This window comes from Nerophis lumbriciformis, linkage group LG34 (genome assembly GCF_033978685.3).
Source record: "Nerophis lumbriciformis linkage group LG34, RoL_Nlum_v2.1, whole genome shotgun sequence".
Taxonomy (NCBI): Eukaryota; Metazoa; Chordata; class Actinopteri; order Syngnathiformes; family Syngnathidae; genus Nerophis; species Nerophis lumbriciformis.
In genome coordinates this window covers 18,417,851-18,437,294 of record NC_084581.2, presented here as the reverse complement: position 1 = coordinate 18,437,294, position 19,444 = coordinate 18,417,851, and the positions used below count along the sequence as shown (strand labels likewise).

Here is a 19,444-nt window from a genome sequence, read left to right as displayed (position 1 = left end):
AACAGCACCGACACAGATTATAATTACTGGTTGGCATAAAATATTTTTAACCCAAATAGGTGAAATTACATAATCTCCCACGGCACACCAGACTGTATCTCACGGCACACTGCCGTGGCACAGTGTTTGAAAAACACTGCTCTAGACTTTAAATAGACCCTCCTTTTAGACCAGTTGATCTGCCGTCTCTTTTCTGCTTTGCCCCCCTCTCTGTCGTCGAGAGGGGGGCAGATGAGGCGCTAGCTGTTCAAAATCGGGACCCGGGGTGGACCACTCATCTGTGCATCAGTTGGGGATGTCTCTGCGCTGCTGACTTGTCTCCACTCAAGATGATCCCCTGCTGGCCCCACTATGAACTAGACTCTCACACTATTAACTAGATCCACTCGACGGCCATTGCACCGGTCGCCCAGGGGGGGTCCCCACATCTGCGGTCCCTTCCAAGGTTTCTCATTGTATCCCAATGGGTTGAGTTTTTTGTTGCCCTGGTATAGGATCTGAGCCGATGATGTTGTTGTGGCTTGTGCAGCCCTTTGAGACACTTGTGATTTAGGGCTATATAAATAAACATTGATTGATTGATTATCAATAATAGCACGGTGATACAGGGGTTAGTGCATGTGCCTCACAATACGAAGGTCCTGAGTTCAATTCCAGGCTCGGGATCTTTCTGTGTGGAGTTTGCATGTTCTCCCCGTGACTGCGTGGGTTCCCTCCGGGTACTCCGGCTTCCTCCCACCTCCAAAGACATGCACCTGGGGATAGGTTGATTGGCAACACTAAATTGGCCCTAGTGTGTGAATGTGGGTGTGAATGTTGTCTGTCTATCTGTGTTGGCCCTGTGATGAGGTGGCGACTTGTCCAGGGTTTACCCCGCCTTCCGCCCAAATGCAGCTGAGATAGGCTCCAGCACCCCCTGAAAACCCCGAAAGGGAAAAAGCGGTAGTAAATGGATGGATGGATTATCATTATTATTATTATCATTATGTGTTATTAGGCTTTTGGTTTTGTGTAACCCAAGTACTCGGCATGAGAATACATCCTCCAGCAGGTGGCGGTGTGCACCTAATAACATTGGTTGCGCTCTGCAATAAACCTAAAAAGACGAAGAAGAAGACAATGACATCCGGCCGGCTGACAGAACGGCGCCATGTAAGTACAACCTAAGTGTCCACCGCTGTCCAGTTCAAAAGTCCCGCCAACTTATTTCAGAAACGTATAAACAAACTCAAGACAAGAAACTAAACAATCGCTAGCTTTTTTGTCGTCATCACGAGCCGTTTGATAGCTGAGCTAATGCTATGTAGTTAGCAGGTGCGTATATCCGCCTTGATTTCGTTTCTCACTGTGTAATAAAATGCTGTTTGTTAAGGTGCCTTACTTCTGCTGTGTATCTCGTAGACTGGCAGTGAACGAACAGTTGTCCCTCCAACTTTGGGTTGACTCGGAGCGAAGAATGTCAAAGAAGAAAAATAGTCTTGGTGGAGTCAACGCCTGCAAACGGGCCAAAACAGCAGAACATGACGAAGAGGAGGATGCCATGCAAGTCGATCACGACACTAATAAGAGCGATGCTCGATTTAGTAAACAGGTACCAAATTATTTTGTCTTTTAAGTTTTTGATGGCGTAATCAAACTGAACTTGTTTAGGTGCTCATTGGTGGAGAGGTAGTGAGTGATGCAGGGATTGTGGAGAGCATCACACTGAAGAACTTCATGTGCCACTCCCTCCTGGGACCTTTTACCTTTGGATCCAATGTCAACTTTGTGGTGGGCAAAAATGGAAGTGAGTGTTAGCAGCATATTCAGGAAATTCAATTATCATCCATCAATTTTCTACACGGCTTGATTAAGGGTCTCAGACCACTAAATAACTCACGTTTACTCAGTGGCGGGCCGTGTGTTTCCCACCTAGGCCTTCAGTCAAGTCCGACTTCAATGCCCATCCATCCCATCCATTTTCTACCGCTTGTCCCTTTCGGGGTGGCAGGGGGTGCTGGAGCCTATCTCGGCTGTATTCGGGCGGAAGGCCGGGTAGACCCTGGACAAGTCGCCACCTCATTGCAGGGCCAACACAGATGATTACCTCTGCCGTGAAATTTGCAGGACACAGCTAGAATGTGTCATCATCATGCATTATCCCAATGTAACGATACTATTAGAAGCTCTAGCGTTGGCCAAATTAATATCGTATATCGTCTACATGGCGCAACCCCACACTATACTATGAAATGAAATAGAGGGCCAAAAAATATGGGCCTGTGGACCACAAATAGCCCACATGTCGTGAGTTTGAGACCACTGAGGATCCTCCAAGCGTAATTTTTATGGCTGTCACACGGCCAGTAAAACATGGCCACAACGTGGAAATACTTAACTTAAGATCATCAGGACTCCTCTTCCTCCTATCCAGGAGATCGCAAAAAGCCGCTGCCTGACCAGGGCTCAGAAAATCTGCAAAGACTCCTCCCACCCCCACCAAGGACTGTTTTCACTGCTGGACTCTAGAAAGAGGTTCCGCAGCCTCCGAAGCAGAACCTCCAGGTTCTGTAACAGCTTCTTCCCTCAGCCCGTAAGGCTCTTGAACGCATCATAATTAAATGATCCCCTCAACTCCCCCCAAAATGGATTAACTCGCTGGAATAAAAAAGACAATATAACATACATCCATAAACGTGGACGCATGTGAAAAAGTGCAATATATTTATCTGTACAGTAACCTATTTATTTATTTATATATGCACCTTATTGCTTTTTTATCCTGCACTACCATGAGCTTATGTAACGAAATGTTGTTCTTAGTTGTACTGTAAAGTTAAAATTTGAATGACAATAAAAAGGAAGTCTAAGTCTAAGTGAGAGTAAGATACATACCGTACTCCGTGTCAGGATTAGTTTTTTTAATTTAGTGTCTTGAGATTTACTAAAAAAAAGAGGTCGGTAGCTGAAAGTTGTCTTCTCGGAGAAGGATGAGGTAATAAAGGTCATGAGAATCCTGTAAATCAGAATATAAAGTGTCAGCTCATAACACAAACCTGAGTAGTTTTTTTTAGTGATGTGGCTTTTTACATGCAGTGTGTTTAAGGTGCTCATTTTCTGTGCAGGTGGAAAGACTGCCATCCTGACAGCCCTCATAGTCTCGTTAGGTGGGAATGCACTGGCCACAAACAGAGGAGCGTCTCTCAAGGGTTTTGTGAAGGAAGGCGAAAGGTAAAAACTAGTGCTGTCAAATCATTTTTGATTAATTGAATAAGATCTGTAATTAATTAATCTCTTTTTTAATATTACATAAACAATGCAGTACTAAGAAAAACCCTCAACCTTGGGTATTTTCATTTAAAGTTATTACATTATTATAAGTGGAGATACTCAATAACAAAAAATGTCTCTATAAAGTCATCAGTGGCCTAGTGGTTAGCGTGTCCGCCCTGAGATCGGTAGGTTGTGAGTTCAAACCCCGGCCGAGTCGTACCAAAGACTATAAAAATGGGAGCCATTACCTCCCTGCTTTGCACTCAGCATCAAGGGTTGGAATTGGGGGTTAAATCACCAAAATGATTCCCGGGCGCGGCCACCTCCCAGGGGTTGATCAACGGTGATCGGTCAAATGCAGAGAATAATTTCGCCACACCGAGTGTGTGTGTGACAATCATTGGCACTTTAACTTAAGTTAATTTAGTGTTTTTAACAGACATGAACAGATGCAATCTGTTTTATTTACTAAAATAAAACATTACGGCATCAGTGCTGAAGTTGAACATAAAAAAACAACAATTTTTAGGCAGTAAGTATTAAATGTTGAACTTCCTTTGCTTCAGATAATATGAATTAAAAAAATACCCATCAATCACATTGCTAGCACATGTTACCAATAGTGGTTTAAAGAACAGGTTTAACAAATATATATTTTATTTGTCACAATTACATGTTAAACTTTGTAAAACGGATCGGAGGAAATGTTGGCTTTGATTAGCTTTTGTCACTGTCAATCACATGTCTCATACAAGTACACATACCATATCTTAAACCTTATTTAACGACAGAACATTAGGTTATTTACTAAAACATTAAGTTATTTAAAATAACATTCTCTTCCATGTAAGTGTGCTCTGATGTATATATAATGTACACATCATTGTAATACATCAGTATATTTATACACAGATTTGTTTAGTATAAAAACAGCTTCATGTGGGTCAAAACACACCTAGAAGTGACATAATTTCTCCACGGCTCGTGTGATAGATAGATGTCGTACGCTAAAAAAATTAAAGCGTTGGCTACTCCATGCTAACATTCAAACATATACTAACTATAAACACACTTACATTATGTCTAGGTTTATAAATAATATTTTACTCTTATTTGTTTGATATAATTCACCCCACCCCACTATTTAAAGCTGCTAACATCAATATTGTGACAGTGAGACTTCTTTTCTGCTTTTTTGCCGTGGCTATGTATTATCATTGTGCCACCTGGCGGTACCATTTTTGCTCTCAATCCGGCACAAGAAGAGAGTGAGAAACCTGCAGGCATGCAGAGAACGTAACATTAGAGATTAAAAATTAGATTCACGTCATTTAAAAACAAAGCAGAACTTTATTAATCGTAATTAACGCAGTAATTTGATACCCCTATAGGAGGGTTGCATATGAAACCACATCCGTTTCTCTTCTTTGCGGCTTAATTCACACCATGGTCAAGCAGCTAGAGCGTAGCATTAAAATAAGTGAGAGTGAGTGTAGAGTTGGATCAGAAAATGCCGTATTGCTGTTCCGTTCTTGGGTGTTCCAATCGTTCAAATAGAGATATAGGAAATGGCTTTCATAGAGTCCCGAAAGAGGTGGCTCATTAAAGGTAATAAAGTCAGGAAAAAACGAATGCGTCAAAGGGGATGGCTCTTAAAAATATCACTTTCATCATCTCGTGGAATACAATCAGACCATGCTTGTGTCTGCAGCGATCACTTTGTAAAATGTTTGTTTGAACGTTTGATTTGTTCGAGAAACTTTCTGTGATGCAATAGAGTTTATTCTCTACTATATTGCTGGTGTTTGACAGCAGAAGTAAATGTAAAGAAAGGACAATACATCACATTAGTTTTTTGTTCTTTTGTAATTTGTTGCTGCTATGCGTAAATATATAACTATGAAGACTTGTTTGGGCAAATAAATAACGTCATGTTAGGTTCTAGTAATAAATATCGGTCTAATCCAGCGTATTTTTGTTGTCGATTTTCATAACAGAAACTAAAAGCTTAGCTGTTGTACAGGAAAGACGAGTGCTTTATTCGACACGGATAACCACATTATAGCGTCTTTGGTAATATTTGTTAGCATCAAGAAAATATCCTTCATAATATTTATAAACTAGATGAATAAATCTCTCGTAGGCTCAACAGCATATACTGAATCTTGATATCGCTCGCCTGCGATGAGGTGGCGACTTGTCCAGGGTGTACCCCGCCTTCCGCCCGATTGTAGCTGAGATAGGCTCCAGCGCCCCCCGCGACCCCAAAGGGAATAAGCGGTAGAAAATGGATGGATGGATGGATGGATATTGCTCGCAAACATTGCTGAACAACAGGGACATATACAGCTAAATAATGAGACAATATGAAATTCACATCATAAAACAACTGCAAACATGAATTGTAGATGAGATTAATATTAGTAGCAGGAAATCAACTTCAAACAAACTTATCCTTTTTCTCATTAGCGTCACGATCACAGCAGCACCGCACTTGTTATGTCAATCTAATACGGTACGATGCACGAATATTAAACTTTGTCTTTCACGGATTAATGCTTAATTTGTGGACCCCTCACATGTAAATACATGATGTACCTTCAATCTTTTGTTCTCTGGTACCTTAAGTGTCAAGTGAAGTAGTAAGGTAGCAGTAACCTCCTGGTCATGATAAATGGTTTAAATCTTTAAAAAAAAAAAATCTTAAGAGTGTAAAAAAAATCCACTCTTTGCCATTTTAAATATTTTTTCATGATTGCTTTTATAGTTACATCTAAACCTTTCAAAATAAGCCTTAATTTGCACAGATTCAGGTAAATAAACAGTAGCCTAATGGGGCTTTGACCATCGCTTGAAACCCAGAAGTGCCCGGATGTGCCTCGAGGTCACGTGATTGCAACCCACCTATTAAAAGCTTTAAGAAGTGAATTGCGTCTCAATACATCTCAGTGTGATGTGATTCAATTTTGCACCGCCACCGTTATTTTGTAAATATTTTTTTTTTTGCTAAATGACTGCGTTTCATTGGGTTACATACGTGTACCCTTACAAAGTGTTTGATGCAGATGTACTGTACGTATTTTTAGAGAAATTCTATGTCATTAACACACAAAGAGGCTAACCTGTTATTGCTTTGCTCTCTCAGCTCGGCTGATGTATCCATCACCCTGCGCAACAAAGGAAGAGATGCCTACAAATCTGAGGTGTACGGTCAAGCCATCATTATAGACCTGAGGATAACCCGTGATGGAGCGAGAACATATAAACTTAAGAGCAAAACTGGTAAAAAAGAAGTAACTACAGAGTTTTGACTTAAATCATGTCCACACAATCACTACTTCTTTGGTAGCCTTTTACTTTTGCGCCACTGTCAGTCCACAAGTAGTATTCCCCCTTTCCACATTTTATCATTACAGGGTTTTTTCCGGAAAGGAATTTCCTTCAAATTGTCCAAAATGGGGTTATTGAATCGCCTGTTGCTTCGGTATGTTCTTGACAACCAGCAAACAAAAAATGGGTGTTGACTTTTTTTAATACCTGTGATTGTGTGGACATAACATTAGGCAATATTTATATTTTCACAGTACAATATGTCTCCCTGCTAAAATGCAAGATGGTTCATTCAGAATATTTTTTCTTGTAGGCCATATTATCTCCACCAAAAAGGAGGAGCTTGACTCGATGCTGGACAATTTTAATATTCAGGTATGAACTGTTGTGGCGCAGGATACAGATGAATATTGTTCATAAGAGAAATAACCTAACCTGTTTTTTCCCCCAAAAAGGTCAACAATCCTGTGTCAGTTCTCACCCAAGAGATGAGCAAATACTTCCTGCACTCCAAAGGAGAGGGGGACAAATACAAGGTTTGCTTACCTAACTTTACTTGTTGAATTTGTGTTTGTTCATTGAAGAAATACATTATTTCACAAAATGAAGTCCACTTGTCACATTTGAAGAATATTTTTGTCATAAAGGGCAATACTAAAGAAATACAATTTGAGAACACTAGGCAGTGTATGATTTGCTTAACAGTATAGATGTACAATTCATTGAAAATGACTCAAAACACAGCCAGTATTATTTAATACCATACTGGTAGAAGTGTTACAGTCTGTGGCTGCATGACTGCCGCTGGCACTCTGCAATGACGGTTCATGGAGATACTGTATTTGAAGGTGTTTCTCCTTTCTTCAGTTTTTCATGAAAGCCACACAACTGGAGCAGATGAAGAAGGACTTTGTGCACATCAAAACTACCAAACATGTCACTGAAGATAAAGTGGATCAACATGGTGAGGTAAGTGTCTTAAAGGGATCTTTTTATAATTTTTTTCTTCATTTAAAACAGTTCATTGTAAGTCTACATAAGATGTAATAATAGCTCTTTGGTCAAAATTTTGCATAGATTATGTTTTACAGACCGTCTTCAAGCCGCTTTGTGACCGTCTCTTCAGGATGCGTCGATTTGTGGGCGGTCTTATTTACGTACCTCCACTTTGACTTCTTTCCATCAGCCATGTTGTAGTTTTTAGCGCTTCTATATCTATGGGACGGCGTGGCGAAGTTGATAGAGTGGCCGTGCCAGCAATCGGAGTGTTGCTGGTTACTGGGGTTCAATCCCCACCTTCTACCATCTTAGTCACGTCCGTTGTGTCCTTGGGCAAGACACTTCACCCCTTGCTCCTGATGGCTGCTGGTTAGCGCCTTGCATGGCAGCTCCCGCCATCAGTGTGTGAATGTGTGTGTGAATGGGTGAATGTGGCAATACTGTCAAAGCGCTTTGAGTACCTTGAAGGTAGAAAAGCGCTATACAAGTATAACCCATTTATCATTATTTATTTATTTATTGTAGTGACAGAGATATAAGTTAGAACTATACTCTACTTTGTATCAAGGTCGTTACTAGGAATTTTGGGCACTTTGAAAGAGTATTGGTACGGGCCCCGCTATCCCATTTATTGCCGCCTTCAATGTTCTTGTTTTTTAGTGTTCTTGACGGTGCCTTGTGTACCCAATTTTACTTTTTTGTATTTAGGCTATTACAATTTGCCACTAATAACACATTTTAAACCACCACATTGAACACTTCATGATAACATAACTGACCTTTGTCAGATGCTCATTATTATTAATTATGAGTATCTGACGAAAGTCATTATTTAGTTTTTCGGTAATTATTAACAGGGATGTAACAATATCAAAATCTCATGGTATGATATTATCACAGTATTAAGGCCACCGTACGATCTTATTGTGGTATATGTCCCAAAAAATACTTAAAAATGCCGTAGTGTGTAAAATGAAGTGGCAGGAATGTTTAGAATAAACACACTTACTGTTATTGAACACATAATGCTAAAATGTTCTAATCATATTTATTACTACAAACAAGTATTTATAATTGCAAACAATTGTGCAGGAACACCCACTGTGTCTCTCAACGTTTACATCAGACAAGCAGTGTCTACATTATGGACATTTTTAATCAGTTTTGAAAAGGCAGTTTATGAGAAAAGATAACTCACATTTTAACTTTTAATAATGTAAATACCTCAAAAAATTACATTTAACTTTGCTGGCTTCATCTTTTCCGGGTGATGGTAGCTTATCAAGTAGTTTGGTGTGCAGCTAATGCTTTCCAAGATCTTAGTGGGAGGAACTTGTCAGTAAAATACTTTTTTTTTTTTTTTTTTTTTTTTACCACCTTAAAACTTGACACAAACTGCAGTGCGTGCTAGTAACTAAGAGGGTCAGAGGGAATATTGAACAACAAATCAATGATTGAAGTGATAAACTTGCCATCCAAACAATACCCTGTTTGTTGACAAGAACATGCAGTCATGGAAGCAAATTGAGAGCTAACACAAACCAGTGAAAGATTAAACGAAGCTGACATCAAGGCCAAAAAACTAACAAAAACGACTCAAGCTAAGATGCCTGTGAGACTCAGACTTACCGTGGACTTGCTGACGTCACTAGGCAACAGCCACTGCCATTTGGAGGCACACTCACAGACGCACACACTGTTCTCATATGAAACTAATATCAACTGCATTTTGCCAGATATCAACACGGTGGAAGAGGGGTTAGTACATGTGCCTCACAATACGAAGGTCCTGGGTTCCATTCTGGGCTCGGGATCTTTCTGTGTGGAGTTTGCATGTTCTCCCTGTAACTGCGTGGGTTCCCTCCGGTTACTCCAGCTTCCTCCCACCTCCAAAGACATGCACCTGGGGATAGGTTGATTGGCAACACTAAATTGGCCGTAGTATGTGAATGTGAGTGTGAATGTTGTCTCTGTTTGCCCTGCGATGTGGTGGCGACTTGTCCAGGGTGCACCCCACCTTCCGCCCGAATGCAGCTGAGATAGGCTCCAGCATCCCCCGTAACCCTGAAAGGGACAAGCGGTAAAAAAAATGGATGGATGGATGGATTAGATTTATTTTTTTTATTTTTTTAAGTACAGGCATTCGCAGGGTTTTAAAAACTCTTAAATAAAATACAATTCTAAATTCCACAATTTTAATCTAAGGCCTTAAAATAATTTGCCTAAAATCTCATAAAAGGTCTTAAACATAATTTTGAAAGGTCTTAAAACGATTAAAGTTACTTTTATCTAAAACATGCATAAACTTCAGTCTTGCTTTTGAATATTTAGATTTTTTTAGGGACGCTAAAATGTAACTACAAAACTGAACTAAAGTAGGCTCCTTGAGCTGCCTGGTCGTAAATTATCAATAACCACTAGCTAGTGAGCTGTGCGCCGTGCAGCGGTATGTTGTTTTAGCTCAGCATAGCACCAGCGAAAACTTAACGAAAGCCCACAGCAATGGCCAACTTGCAAATGATGGGTAAGTGCAAGTTGAACTTTAAATTCGGGCCTCCAGATTTCCTTCATTTCTTTTGTACTTTTTTGCCAGCCGTGACTAGGCAACAGTGGAGGATGAATTTGCATGTACGAGCCAGTCTGCCTCACAACAAGAGAATAGAGATAAATAGGGAACTTATTGACTACAGCTTTGGACAACAATGGCGGACTTGCGCAAAGCATCTACCATTAAAAGAGAAACCTAACATGTTGAAAAAACGTGACAAGATGTGCAAATTCCAAATGGCTTGTTTGGAATAAGTATGAAAAAAGGCCAGAATGTTTTTTAAATATCTCCGCCATGCCTTCATGATATGATTTCACATTTTCGGGACTTATGCAGATCACAAATTCACAAAAACAGGTACCAATTGGTAAGAAAAGTTGGTTTTGCCTAATAGGTCCCCTTGAAATTAATTTAAATTATTTTTTTTATTTGGTATGAAAAAATCCGCCCTCACTGTCATTGAAGTATTAGGGTGCACTCACACTGGGTTTATGAATGTATGTCACAGTGCTTGAAAGAACTGAAGCGGAAGTCCTTGGAGAAAGAGGAGTGCTACAAGAACCTGGCATCGCTTGATGAGTTGCAAACCAAACTGGAGGACTTACAGAAGCAGATGGCCTGGGCTGTGGTCAGATCATTTTATCCCACCTTTAAAGGGGCTGTTTGCCATCTTTACGTGGATTCTTACCTTCAATGTATTTTGGGCCGTATCCTGCCCACTTATGGCTTTTAGGACGTAATGACTAGGGGCGGCAGGAATTATCGACATCAATGTTTTAATTATTGTGATAACCGCAAGAGGCTGAGGTTTTTTTTGCTTTTTTCTCTCCGCCATCACTGGCATTTGAGTGACAGCCATGTTCGCCAATGAGAAGTGTGGAGCCTCGCGTTTGTTCGTCTCTTGCTTCAAACAAGGAGAAAGACGTCTCACTGTGCATCGCTCTCAGCACCTGAGCGTGTTTATTTAACAGTAGAACTAACTAAATGCAATGAGCCCTCTTTTCAATTTTTGTTTTGGTGGATGGAGAGCAAGACCGCCAGCTTCACTTTCACAGGAAGCACAGATAGTTTTGTGACTCGCCAGTAAGAAGTGCCACTAAGTAACAAAAAATAGGAGGAAATAAATTATTACGAAGCCAAATGTACCCTTGTGGGAATATTTCAGCTCCAAATTGGACGAACACGAACGAACGAGCAAGAATGCCGTGATGACATGATGCCAATAAACAAAAAGACAACGTCCGACTTCGTTATTCCAACTGGGGGAAAAAAATGCACTTTAAGATGTTTATTTATTTTAGATTACATTTTTGCTTACAGAATTAAGCGTCCATTTTATTGTTTGTTTGTTTATTTAGTATAACTAAGTTATTTAACTTCCAATTACACTACAATAGTTAACAATTATACTACAATGACAAACAAAAGTGTATATCCTTTTCAATGGTTACTTGCATTATTATTACCGTATTGCAAGTTTGAAGAGAAATATTGCTATCAGGTTTTTTCTCAGTCGTGCAGCCCTAGTAATGACGTACACTACTACGTACGTACGTAACCGTTTGTGTTGTTGGCTAATGATGGTGTTTTGGATAGCTAACGTTAGATGTCATTGTTTATATATTCTATCATAACATTATTTATGAAAATTATTTGCGTCTTTTAGAATGCTTTTGTGTGTGCGCACGCGCTCCCTGCGTGTACATGTTGAAGAGACGGTGTGTGACATGCCTGAACACCATACAAATTCCTCTGGTTAACTTTTTTTTGTCAATATAAATAATTGTGAACAATATACATTTATAAACATGTATATTTATAACATACAGTCGTGCTCATAAGTTTACATACCCTGGGAGAATTTATGATTTCTTTGCCATTCTTCAGAGAATATGAATGATAACACAAAAACCTTTCTTCCACTCATGCTTAATGGTTGTGTGAAGCTATTTATTGGCAAACAACTGTGTTTACTCTTTTTAAATCAAAATGACAAAAGAAAGTACCCAAATGACCCTGATCAAAAGTTTACATACCCCAGTGACTTTGATCTGATAACATGCACAAAAGTTGACACAAACAGGTTTGAATGGCCAATCAAGGTTCCAATCCTCACCTGTGACCTGATGGTTAGTACCGTAATTAATGTGTGTGTATAAAAGGTCAGTGAGTTTCTGGGCTTCTGACAGACCATTGCATCTTTCATCCAGTGCTGCACAGATGTTTCTGGATTCTGAGTCATGGGGAAGGCAAAAGAATAGTCAAAGGATCTGTGAGAAAAGGTAATTGAACTGCATAAAACAGGAAAGGTGTATAAAAAGATATCCAAGGAATTGAGAATGCCAATCAGCAGTGTTTAAACGCTGATCAAGAAGTGGAAAATGAGGGATTCAGGTAGACCAGCAAAGATTTCAGCCACAACTGCCAGGAAAATTGTTCTAGATGCAAAGAAAAATCCACAAATAACTTTAGCTGAAATACAGGACTCTCTGAAAAATTGTGGTGTGGCTGTTTCAAGATGCACAATACGGAGGCACTTGAAGAAAAATGGGCTGCATGGTCGAGTCGCCAGAAGAAAGACATTTCTGCGCAAATGTCACAAAGTATCCCGCTTACATTACGCCAAACAGCACAGAGACAAGCCTCAAAACTTAATAATTTGTGGTGATTAGACCAAAATTTAACTTTTTGGCCACTCGACCATGCAGCCCATTTTTCTTCAAGTGCCTCCTTATTGTGCATCTTGAAACAGCCATACCACAATTTTTCTGAGAGTCCTGTATACCAGCTGAAGTTATTTGTGGATTTTTCTTTGCATCTCGAACAATTTTCCTGGTAGTTGTGGCTGAAATCTTTGCTGGTCTACCTGAATCCCTCATTTTCCACTTCTTAATCAGCGTTTGAACACTGCTGATTGGCATTCTCAATTCCTTGTATATCTTTTTATACCCCTTTCCTGTTTTATGCAGTTCAATTACCTTTTCTCACAGATCCTTTGAATATTCTTTTGCCTTCCCCATGACTCAGAATCTGTGCAGCACTGGATGAAAGATGCAATGGTCTGTCAGAAGCCCAGAAACTCACTGACCTTGTATACACACACATTAATTACAAACAAACAGGTCACAAGTGAGGATTGGAACCTTGATTGGCCATTCAAACCTGTTTGTGTCAACTTTTGTGCATGTTATCAGATCAAAGTCACTGGGGTATGTAAACTTTTGATCAGGGTCATTTGGGTACTTTCTTTTTTTATTTTGATTTAAAAAGAGTAAACACAGTTGTTTGCCAATAAATAGCTTCACAGAACCATTAAGCATGAGTGGAAGAAAGGTTTTTGTGTTATCATTTATATTCTCTGAAGAATGGCCAAGAAATCATAAATTCTCACAGAGTATGTAAACTTATGAGCACAACTGTATATATGTTCTGGTAAACAACTAATGGTAACATAAGCTAGCTAGGTGGTTTTGTAAAAAAAAAAATTGGTTTGAAAAATTTTACTGTGAGCAAGATGCAAACAGCCCATTGAACTGCAGTAAGATTAGTATTTGTCTAAATGTTGTGAATTTGGTGACTTACAGGTAATTGAGATGGAGAAAGAGTTGGAGCCGATGAAAGTGAAGCTGCAGTCGGACAAACATACCACTGGAAAATATGATGAAAAATTGAAAGAATGGAAGGTAATGATTGCCTTGCACTTTTCTGACATGCATACAAAGTTTTCATCCAATCTGATTGTAGAACAAGGTCAAGGACTCAGAGAAGAAGTACAAACAGATCCAGGAACAGTTGGAGGTGATCACACAGCAGGTCCAGGAGCTCCAGCCTAAATGTGCTGAGCTCAAGGCCAATACCCAAAAACAAAGCACTCTTTTCAAGTCCAGTGAGGTCAGTGTTCTCATTACTAGCTTTTTCACAAGTCTAAATGACACTTTAATGTTTATAGTACTAAATCTACAAGTTTATTTTTTTGTGTTGTAGGTCACCGTCCATAGATGCAAGGCTAACCTGAGGGCTTTAGAAAAGGACAAGGCCCAGTTGTCCTCCAAGATAAATGATCTCAGGCTAAAGTGTGGCCCCTGATGACACATTCAGTTTTATTCAAAACGTAACATGAATAATACAGTATTATCATTCTATTGATCTATCCAGCATCAGTCAGGTAACGGAGTCAGAGAGCAAGGCCAAGGAAGAGCGTATACAGCAAATACAGACCGACCTAGAAGATTTGATTCACCAGATCTCCACTCTGGATCAGCAAATTGATCAGTATCAATACGCCTACAGTCGTGCAAGAGAGGAACATGGAAAGATAAGGTGAGGTCTTATAAACTGAACATTATTGAAAAATAGTTACAAGCACCAAATGCAAATATGCCTTCAGGAAAGAGCACAACATACTCATGAATTCAATAGAAGCCAACAGTAAGCACTTGCACACCATGGAAGGCAGTCGATCTAATCGTCTGCGGCGGTTTGGGGAGCAAATGCCTGCACTGCTCAATGCCATTGAAGATGCACATAAAAAGGGCCAATTCAAGCACAGACCTCGAGGACCCCTGGGTATGACTTGGTGGCCAATGGTGTGAAACATTTCTTTGCTTGCATCTCTGTCATGTCCATGCCTCCTTGCACTAGGTTACCTTATCAACCTGAAGGACTCTGAGCTTGCTCTTGCCATAGAAGTGTGTCTAAAAGGTCTGGTGAAGGCTTTCACTTGTGACAACTACGAGGATGAAAAATTGCTGAAGGGACTTATGGACAAAGTGTTTCCGGCTGGGCGAAGGCCTCCAATCATCACCAGCCAATTTTCCCCACATGTCTATAATACAAGCAAGCGGTAGGGGCAACAGTGCTACTGAGCATATTGGAAACCTTAAAACTCATCATTCCAATCAAGAGTTCATTGTTTCATTTGTCTCTTCCAGGGCTGTGAATCACCCAGAATATCCATCTGCGCTACAAGCTCTAGAAATTGAGGACCCGGTTGTGGCCAATTGCCTGATTGACCAGATGAATATCGAGTGTGTTTTGCTCATTAAGGTAATAAACCCTAAAGCAGAACTATTTAATTGGCGGACCCGGGAATAACATCAGACTCATTTTGAATTCAGTTCAAAATTTTGGGAGAGAATAACATTTTTTACTGCAGATTCCCAAAAACTCTAAAGTGATGTCTTAAAGATCTTTAGTTTTTTTGCTAAATGGAAAAAAAATGTATCCAAAATTTATAACTAACAAAAAATAAGAGACCGAAAATAAATGGCTACTACAGTGTACGCTCATTCTCATGAATATACAAATGAATAATTATGAAATACTAATATTAATAATAGTGTAGGCCGAAGTTCGGTACTTAGTTTTATAGAATTATGCTCCCCATAATAATTTAGTTGAAAAACCATGCCCGAAAGGAAAATGGGCATAATGAAACCATGTTTTTTTTGGCTGTGCTTTAGCAACTCGGAGACTCGCTGGTTTATTGAGAAGAGGCACTAATTGGAGCATTTACTGAGAATTACAACTTCACCTTTCTAGTTTTTGCTGGGCAAGTGTCTTTTAACGTACAAGCAATTTGCATTTAGGATTTTGTGTGTGTAGAATCGCACTGAGGCCCGACAAGTGATGCAATCCAGACACCCTCCTCCCAACTGCCACGTGGCGTTCTCCAAGGACGGCGACCAGATTTTCACTAATCGCATTTACACCGCCGAACAGACTCGAGCCAACCACCTTTCTAAGGATGTCGAGGATGAAATACGGTGAGTCTGTGTGTCTGCGTGCCCAGTAACCATCTACTTGACCAAACACATCTGCTGGCATAAATGTAATAATATGCTATTTGTAGACACCTCCAGAGAGAGTTGGAAAACCAGAAAACCCAGGCATCATCCTTGCAGCAACAAATGAAAAAGTTAGATGAGGACATCCGAGAGAACGAGAAGCTGGAGAAGAGAGCGCTTGCAGAGCAGAAGCTTGCCAATGTATTACTTCTCCTTATGTGATGACTGATGTTAAGTTTTCTCAGTGGTAGGCTATATTTAATTTGTTGCAGGATGAAGCCACAAAGTTAAAACTGGAGCTTTCAGACCTCCAGAATGAGGAAGAGCATCAAATGGAGGACCTCAACCCACTGGTTTGTACGATGCAGCAGATCCCTTGTTAACAGGAGAAAATGTTAACAAAACTCCATCATAGGAGGAGGATCTTCAGGAGATTGTCAATAAGATCTCATCAAAAAGCACAGAGTACAACGATGTGCAAGCTCAGATGAATGAGCTCAAGATGTCTTACGAAAAGGCAGAGCAGAAGTACAGGGAACACAAAGAGCGCATCAGCACAATTACTGAGGAGGCCGACGCAATCAAAGTAAGATGAGAAGAGCCCTTGTATTGTGTCTGTCTCTGAACATCCAGTTTCTGTCTAATTGATCATCCATTTTGTCTCTAATTGATGGTTGTGTCTTCATAAAGGAGGAACTGACCAAGGCCGACCAGGAGGTGATGAAATGCAAGCATTACAAGAACCAGTATGATGAGAAACACAGCGCTCATCTGCAAAGCATCAAAATGCTGGAAGCCACGCTACAGCACAAGGAGCAGGACATTCAGGTTGAGTGTGTTGGAACCAAGCTTTAAAAGATCCCTCCATGTTGCATCAGCGATTCACTAGTTTGCTTCCTCGAACGTCCAGACTCATGTTTCCAAAGCCCAAGAGATTTGGCCTCAGCGCCTGAATGTGCGTCGGACTGCCAGGAGTCTGGACACGGAAATCAGCCGCCTCAAGGACAAGATCGCCAGCCAGCGACAGCAAGAGGGGGACCGCGAGGAGATTGTTAGGTGTTTATTCTGCTGAAGCTTTTTGTCATTCAATTCACCATTGCTTTTGCTGCTGAGCCAGAAGTCGAACAACTTTGTCTCTGCTTATGTTGGTAACTTTATTTTGTCATGAACACTCAGGCAGTACCATGAGGCACTGAGGGAGTATAAGAATATGGCACAGCAATTGAAGAACCTCAAGATGTTCATCAAAAGCCTGGACAGTGTTATGAATCAAAGACTTCATGTTTACGCTGAGCTCAGGAGGTAAATGGGGCGAGGTTAAGTTGTAATTACCTGGACAACTTTAAAAGAACCTCTTCTTCCTTTCCCGGTGTGCCTCAGGTTCCTCTCTGCACGTTGTAAATATTACTTTGACAGCATGCTGGCTCAGAGAGGCTTCACTGGAAGCATGGTCTTTGACCATAAGAACGAAACCCTCTCCATCTCCGTAAGAACATTCCAGAGCTGGCTTGCCTGTGGATTCAGAGTAGAACATTAACCAACCTCCTTTCATTTTTTTGCAGGTACATCCAAGTAAAGGAAACACGGCCGACATGAGCAACATGCGCTCGCTGTCAGGAGGCGAGCGCTCCTTCTCCACAGTCTGCTTTGTTCTTTCTCTCTGGGCCATTACTGAGGCACCATTCCGCTGCCTGGATGAATTTGATGTTTACATGGTAGTAGCAGTTATTCTTTATCCGTGTCCGACGTGTTTGTATGCAAAACGCTTTTATCATTTTTCAGCATATTAAGGTAACAAAACAAGATTGGTTCACTAGTGGCCACATCATAATATATAAATGACATAGTACCTTATTGCTTACAAGAAAAAGTGGAAAAAGCCTAGTTGTCTTCGGTTTAAGAGATTTATATGCGCATACTAAACGACTTCTCCCGAAGTGAGTCAGAGCTGTTTTTCCTGTCACTCACACAGACACTAATGACCTGGAGAGGTACAGATAGAGATTTTCTGGGAAAAAAACTGTCTTGTTTTTGGTGTATTCAATTTTCTTGAAAAGGAAGGGTTGTCTTCTATTTGGGTCAATGTAGTATTTTTGAAAACCAATGTCCCATTGCTTTGTGTGATTTGAATTAGGACATGGTGAACAGGAGGATCTCTGTGGATATGATGCTGAAAGTGGCTGATGGCCAGCGCTACAGACAATTCATTTTTTTCACACCACTAAGCATGAGGTAATCACAAATATTGTCCCAAATGTACTTCCTTATTTTCGCTTATTAGGCGGTGTAATATTAGTAAGTCACTTTTTCCTACCTTTTTTGTTTTAGTTCTCTCCCGGAGAGTGATCTCATCAGTATCCTCCGTGTCAATGGTCCTGCCCGGGACCCAAGCACAGAAGACGATCAAAATGAGGCCCAGACCTGATCAAATGTTATAAGTTACATCTTTATGCACAGCATGTTGGTTAATTGTTATATATTTTTCTATCCTTGTTCGCATTCAAAATCAAAAGGTCTTTGTGTTATAGATTTGTTTCTGATTGTTGACCAGCTGTAAAAAATAAATGTTAGAACTTGCTTTTTATTACTAAATGCATATTGTGGGGGGAGTTTGTCTAGATATTGCTAAAATAATAGCTTATGCAAAAGATGCTCAGTAAGTCAACAAAAGCAGATATCAAGCTCTATCATAACTCTCAGTAGCCAATCAAGAAAAAGTCAGAACCCACCCTTTCCCACTTGTTACTAGGCAGAGTTTATAAGGCTCGATCATAACTGCCATTTTGGCCAAAATGAAATTTTGTCCTAAACCAGGCTCACATTTGTTGCTAGGCAGATTTCATTACTGACCCAATTGAGAAAAAAAATTGGTTGTACATCAACCTAACCCATTTGTTTGCGGGCAGATTTCATAGCGCCCCCAGGCCGATTTTAAAGAAGTCAAATACAAGCCATGCCTTTTTTCCCCATATACTAACTATGCCCACTTGTTGCTCGGCGGAATTAACAGGGTTCAATCACAACTGACTTAAAGGTCAATGGATAAATTGTCATGAACCCCCGTCACCCATTTTTAGGGTTTACTCATAACTACCCCCGTGGTTGTGATGTGCGAATTGATACTGATACCCCCAATACTAGAACTTTATGCTCTAATAGCGTTTCTCAAATCAAAATACCGATACCTTTGAAACTTCAGTTATCTTAGATAATGTATATCATTAACAGGAACACAGTGTAAAGTAATTAAATCATTGATTTCTGGTGTAATTGAAGCCTGATTGGTGGAAACTGTTTTTCCCCCCGCCTAGGTATGTACACAATGGCAGCAGCACGCTGTGCTCCATCATTCAGTCTGTCATTTGTTTAAGAAATGTACTGGCAATTGAAATGAGTCGCTCAGTATTATAAACAGCAAGTGTATGTATTCTTTTATTATAGGCTATTTGGAGACACCACATACATCCATCCATCCATCCATCCATCTTCTTCCGCTTATCCGAGGTCGGGTCGCGGGGGCAGCAGCCTA

At 40.2% G+C, this 19,444-nt stretch overlaps 1 protein-coding gene across 3 annotated transcripts; it reads left to right on the top strand.

Annotated features, from left to right (window-relative positions):
- The first annotated feature begins 1,034 nt into the window (after nucleotides 1–1,034).
- On the top strand, nucleotides 1,035–19,185 carry LOC133576290 (structural maintenance of chromosomes protein 6). Of its 3 annotated transcripts, none has more exons than XM_061929413.2 (27): nucleotides 1,035–1,152; nucleotides 1,402–1,591; nucleotides 1,651–1,786; nucleotides 3,105–3,210; nucleotides 6,398–6,534; nucleotides 6,896–6,957; nucleotides 7,038–7,118; nucleotides 7,450–7,551; nucleotides 10,638–10,757; nucleotides 13,714–13,812; nucleotides 13,874–14,020; nucleotides 14,114–14,202; nucleotides 14,285–14,449; nucleotides 14,517–14,695; nucleotides 14,771–14,972; nucleotides 15,061–15,175; nucleotides 15,734–15,894; nucleotides 15,981–16,116; nucleotides 16,188–16,268; nucleotides 16,331–16,501; nucleotides 16,606–16,743; nucleotides 16,826–16,971; nucleotides 17,092–17,217; nucleotides 17,296–17,401; nucleotides 17,478–17,630; nucleotides 18,050–18,147; nucleotides 18,244–19,185. In XM_061929413.2, exons 2-27 carry the CDS (start codon nucleotides 1,457–1,459, stop codon nucleotides 18,338–18,340), a joined length of 3,288 nt encoding a protein of 1,095 aa, XP_061785397.2. In that variant the 5' UTR covers nucleotides 1,035–1,152; nucleotides 1,402–1,456; the 3' UTR covers nucleotides 18,341–19,185. The 3 variants fall into 3 exon arrangements, with proteins under 3 accessions (XP_061785397.2, XP_061785398.2, XP_061785396.2); XM_061929414.2 differs by lacking the exon at nucleotides 1,035–1,152 and adding an exon at nucleotides 1,159–1,314 and having other exon boundaries at nucleotides 1,410–1,591; XM_061929412.2 differs by lacking the exon at nucleotides 1,035–1,152 and adding an exon at nucleotides 1,159–1,314.
- The last annotated feature ends 259 nt before the right edge of the window (nucleotides 19,186–19,444 follow it).

Excerpts from the sequence above, each read along its gene's own strand:
- LOC133576290 (XM_061929413.2), top strand. The coding sequence starts at position 1,457 with ATGTCAAAGAAGAAAAATAGTCTTGGTGGAGTCAACGCCTGCAAACGG. Across the intron at positions 13,813-13,873 it reads AAAAATTGAAAGAATGGAAG|AACAAGGTCAAGGACTCAGA; the intron begins GTAATGATTGCC and ends ATCTGATTGTAG. Across the intron at positions 16,269-16,330 it reads TGGAGGACCTCAACCCACTG|GAGGAGGATCTTCAGGAGAT; the intron begins GTTTGTACGATG and ends ACTCCATCATAG.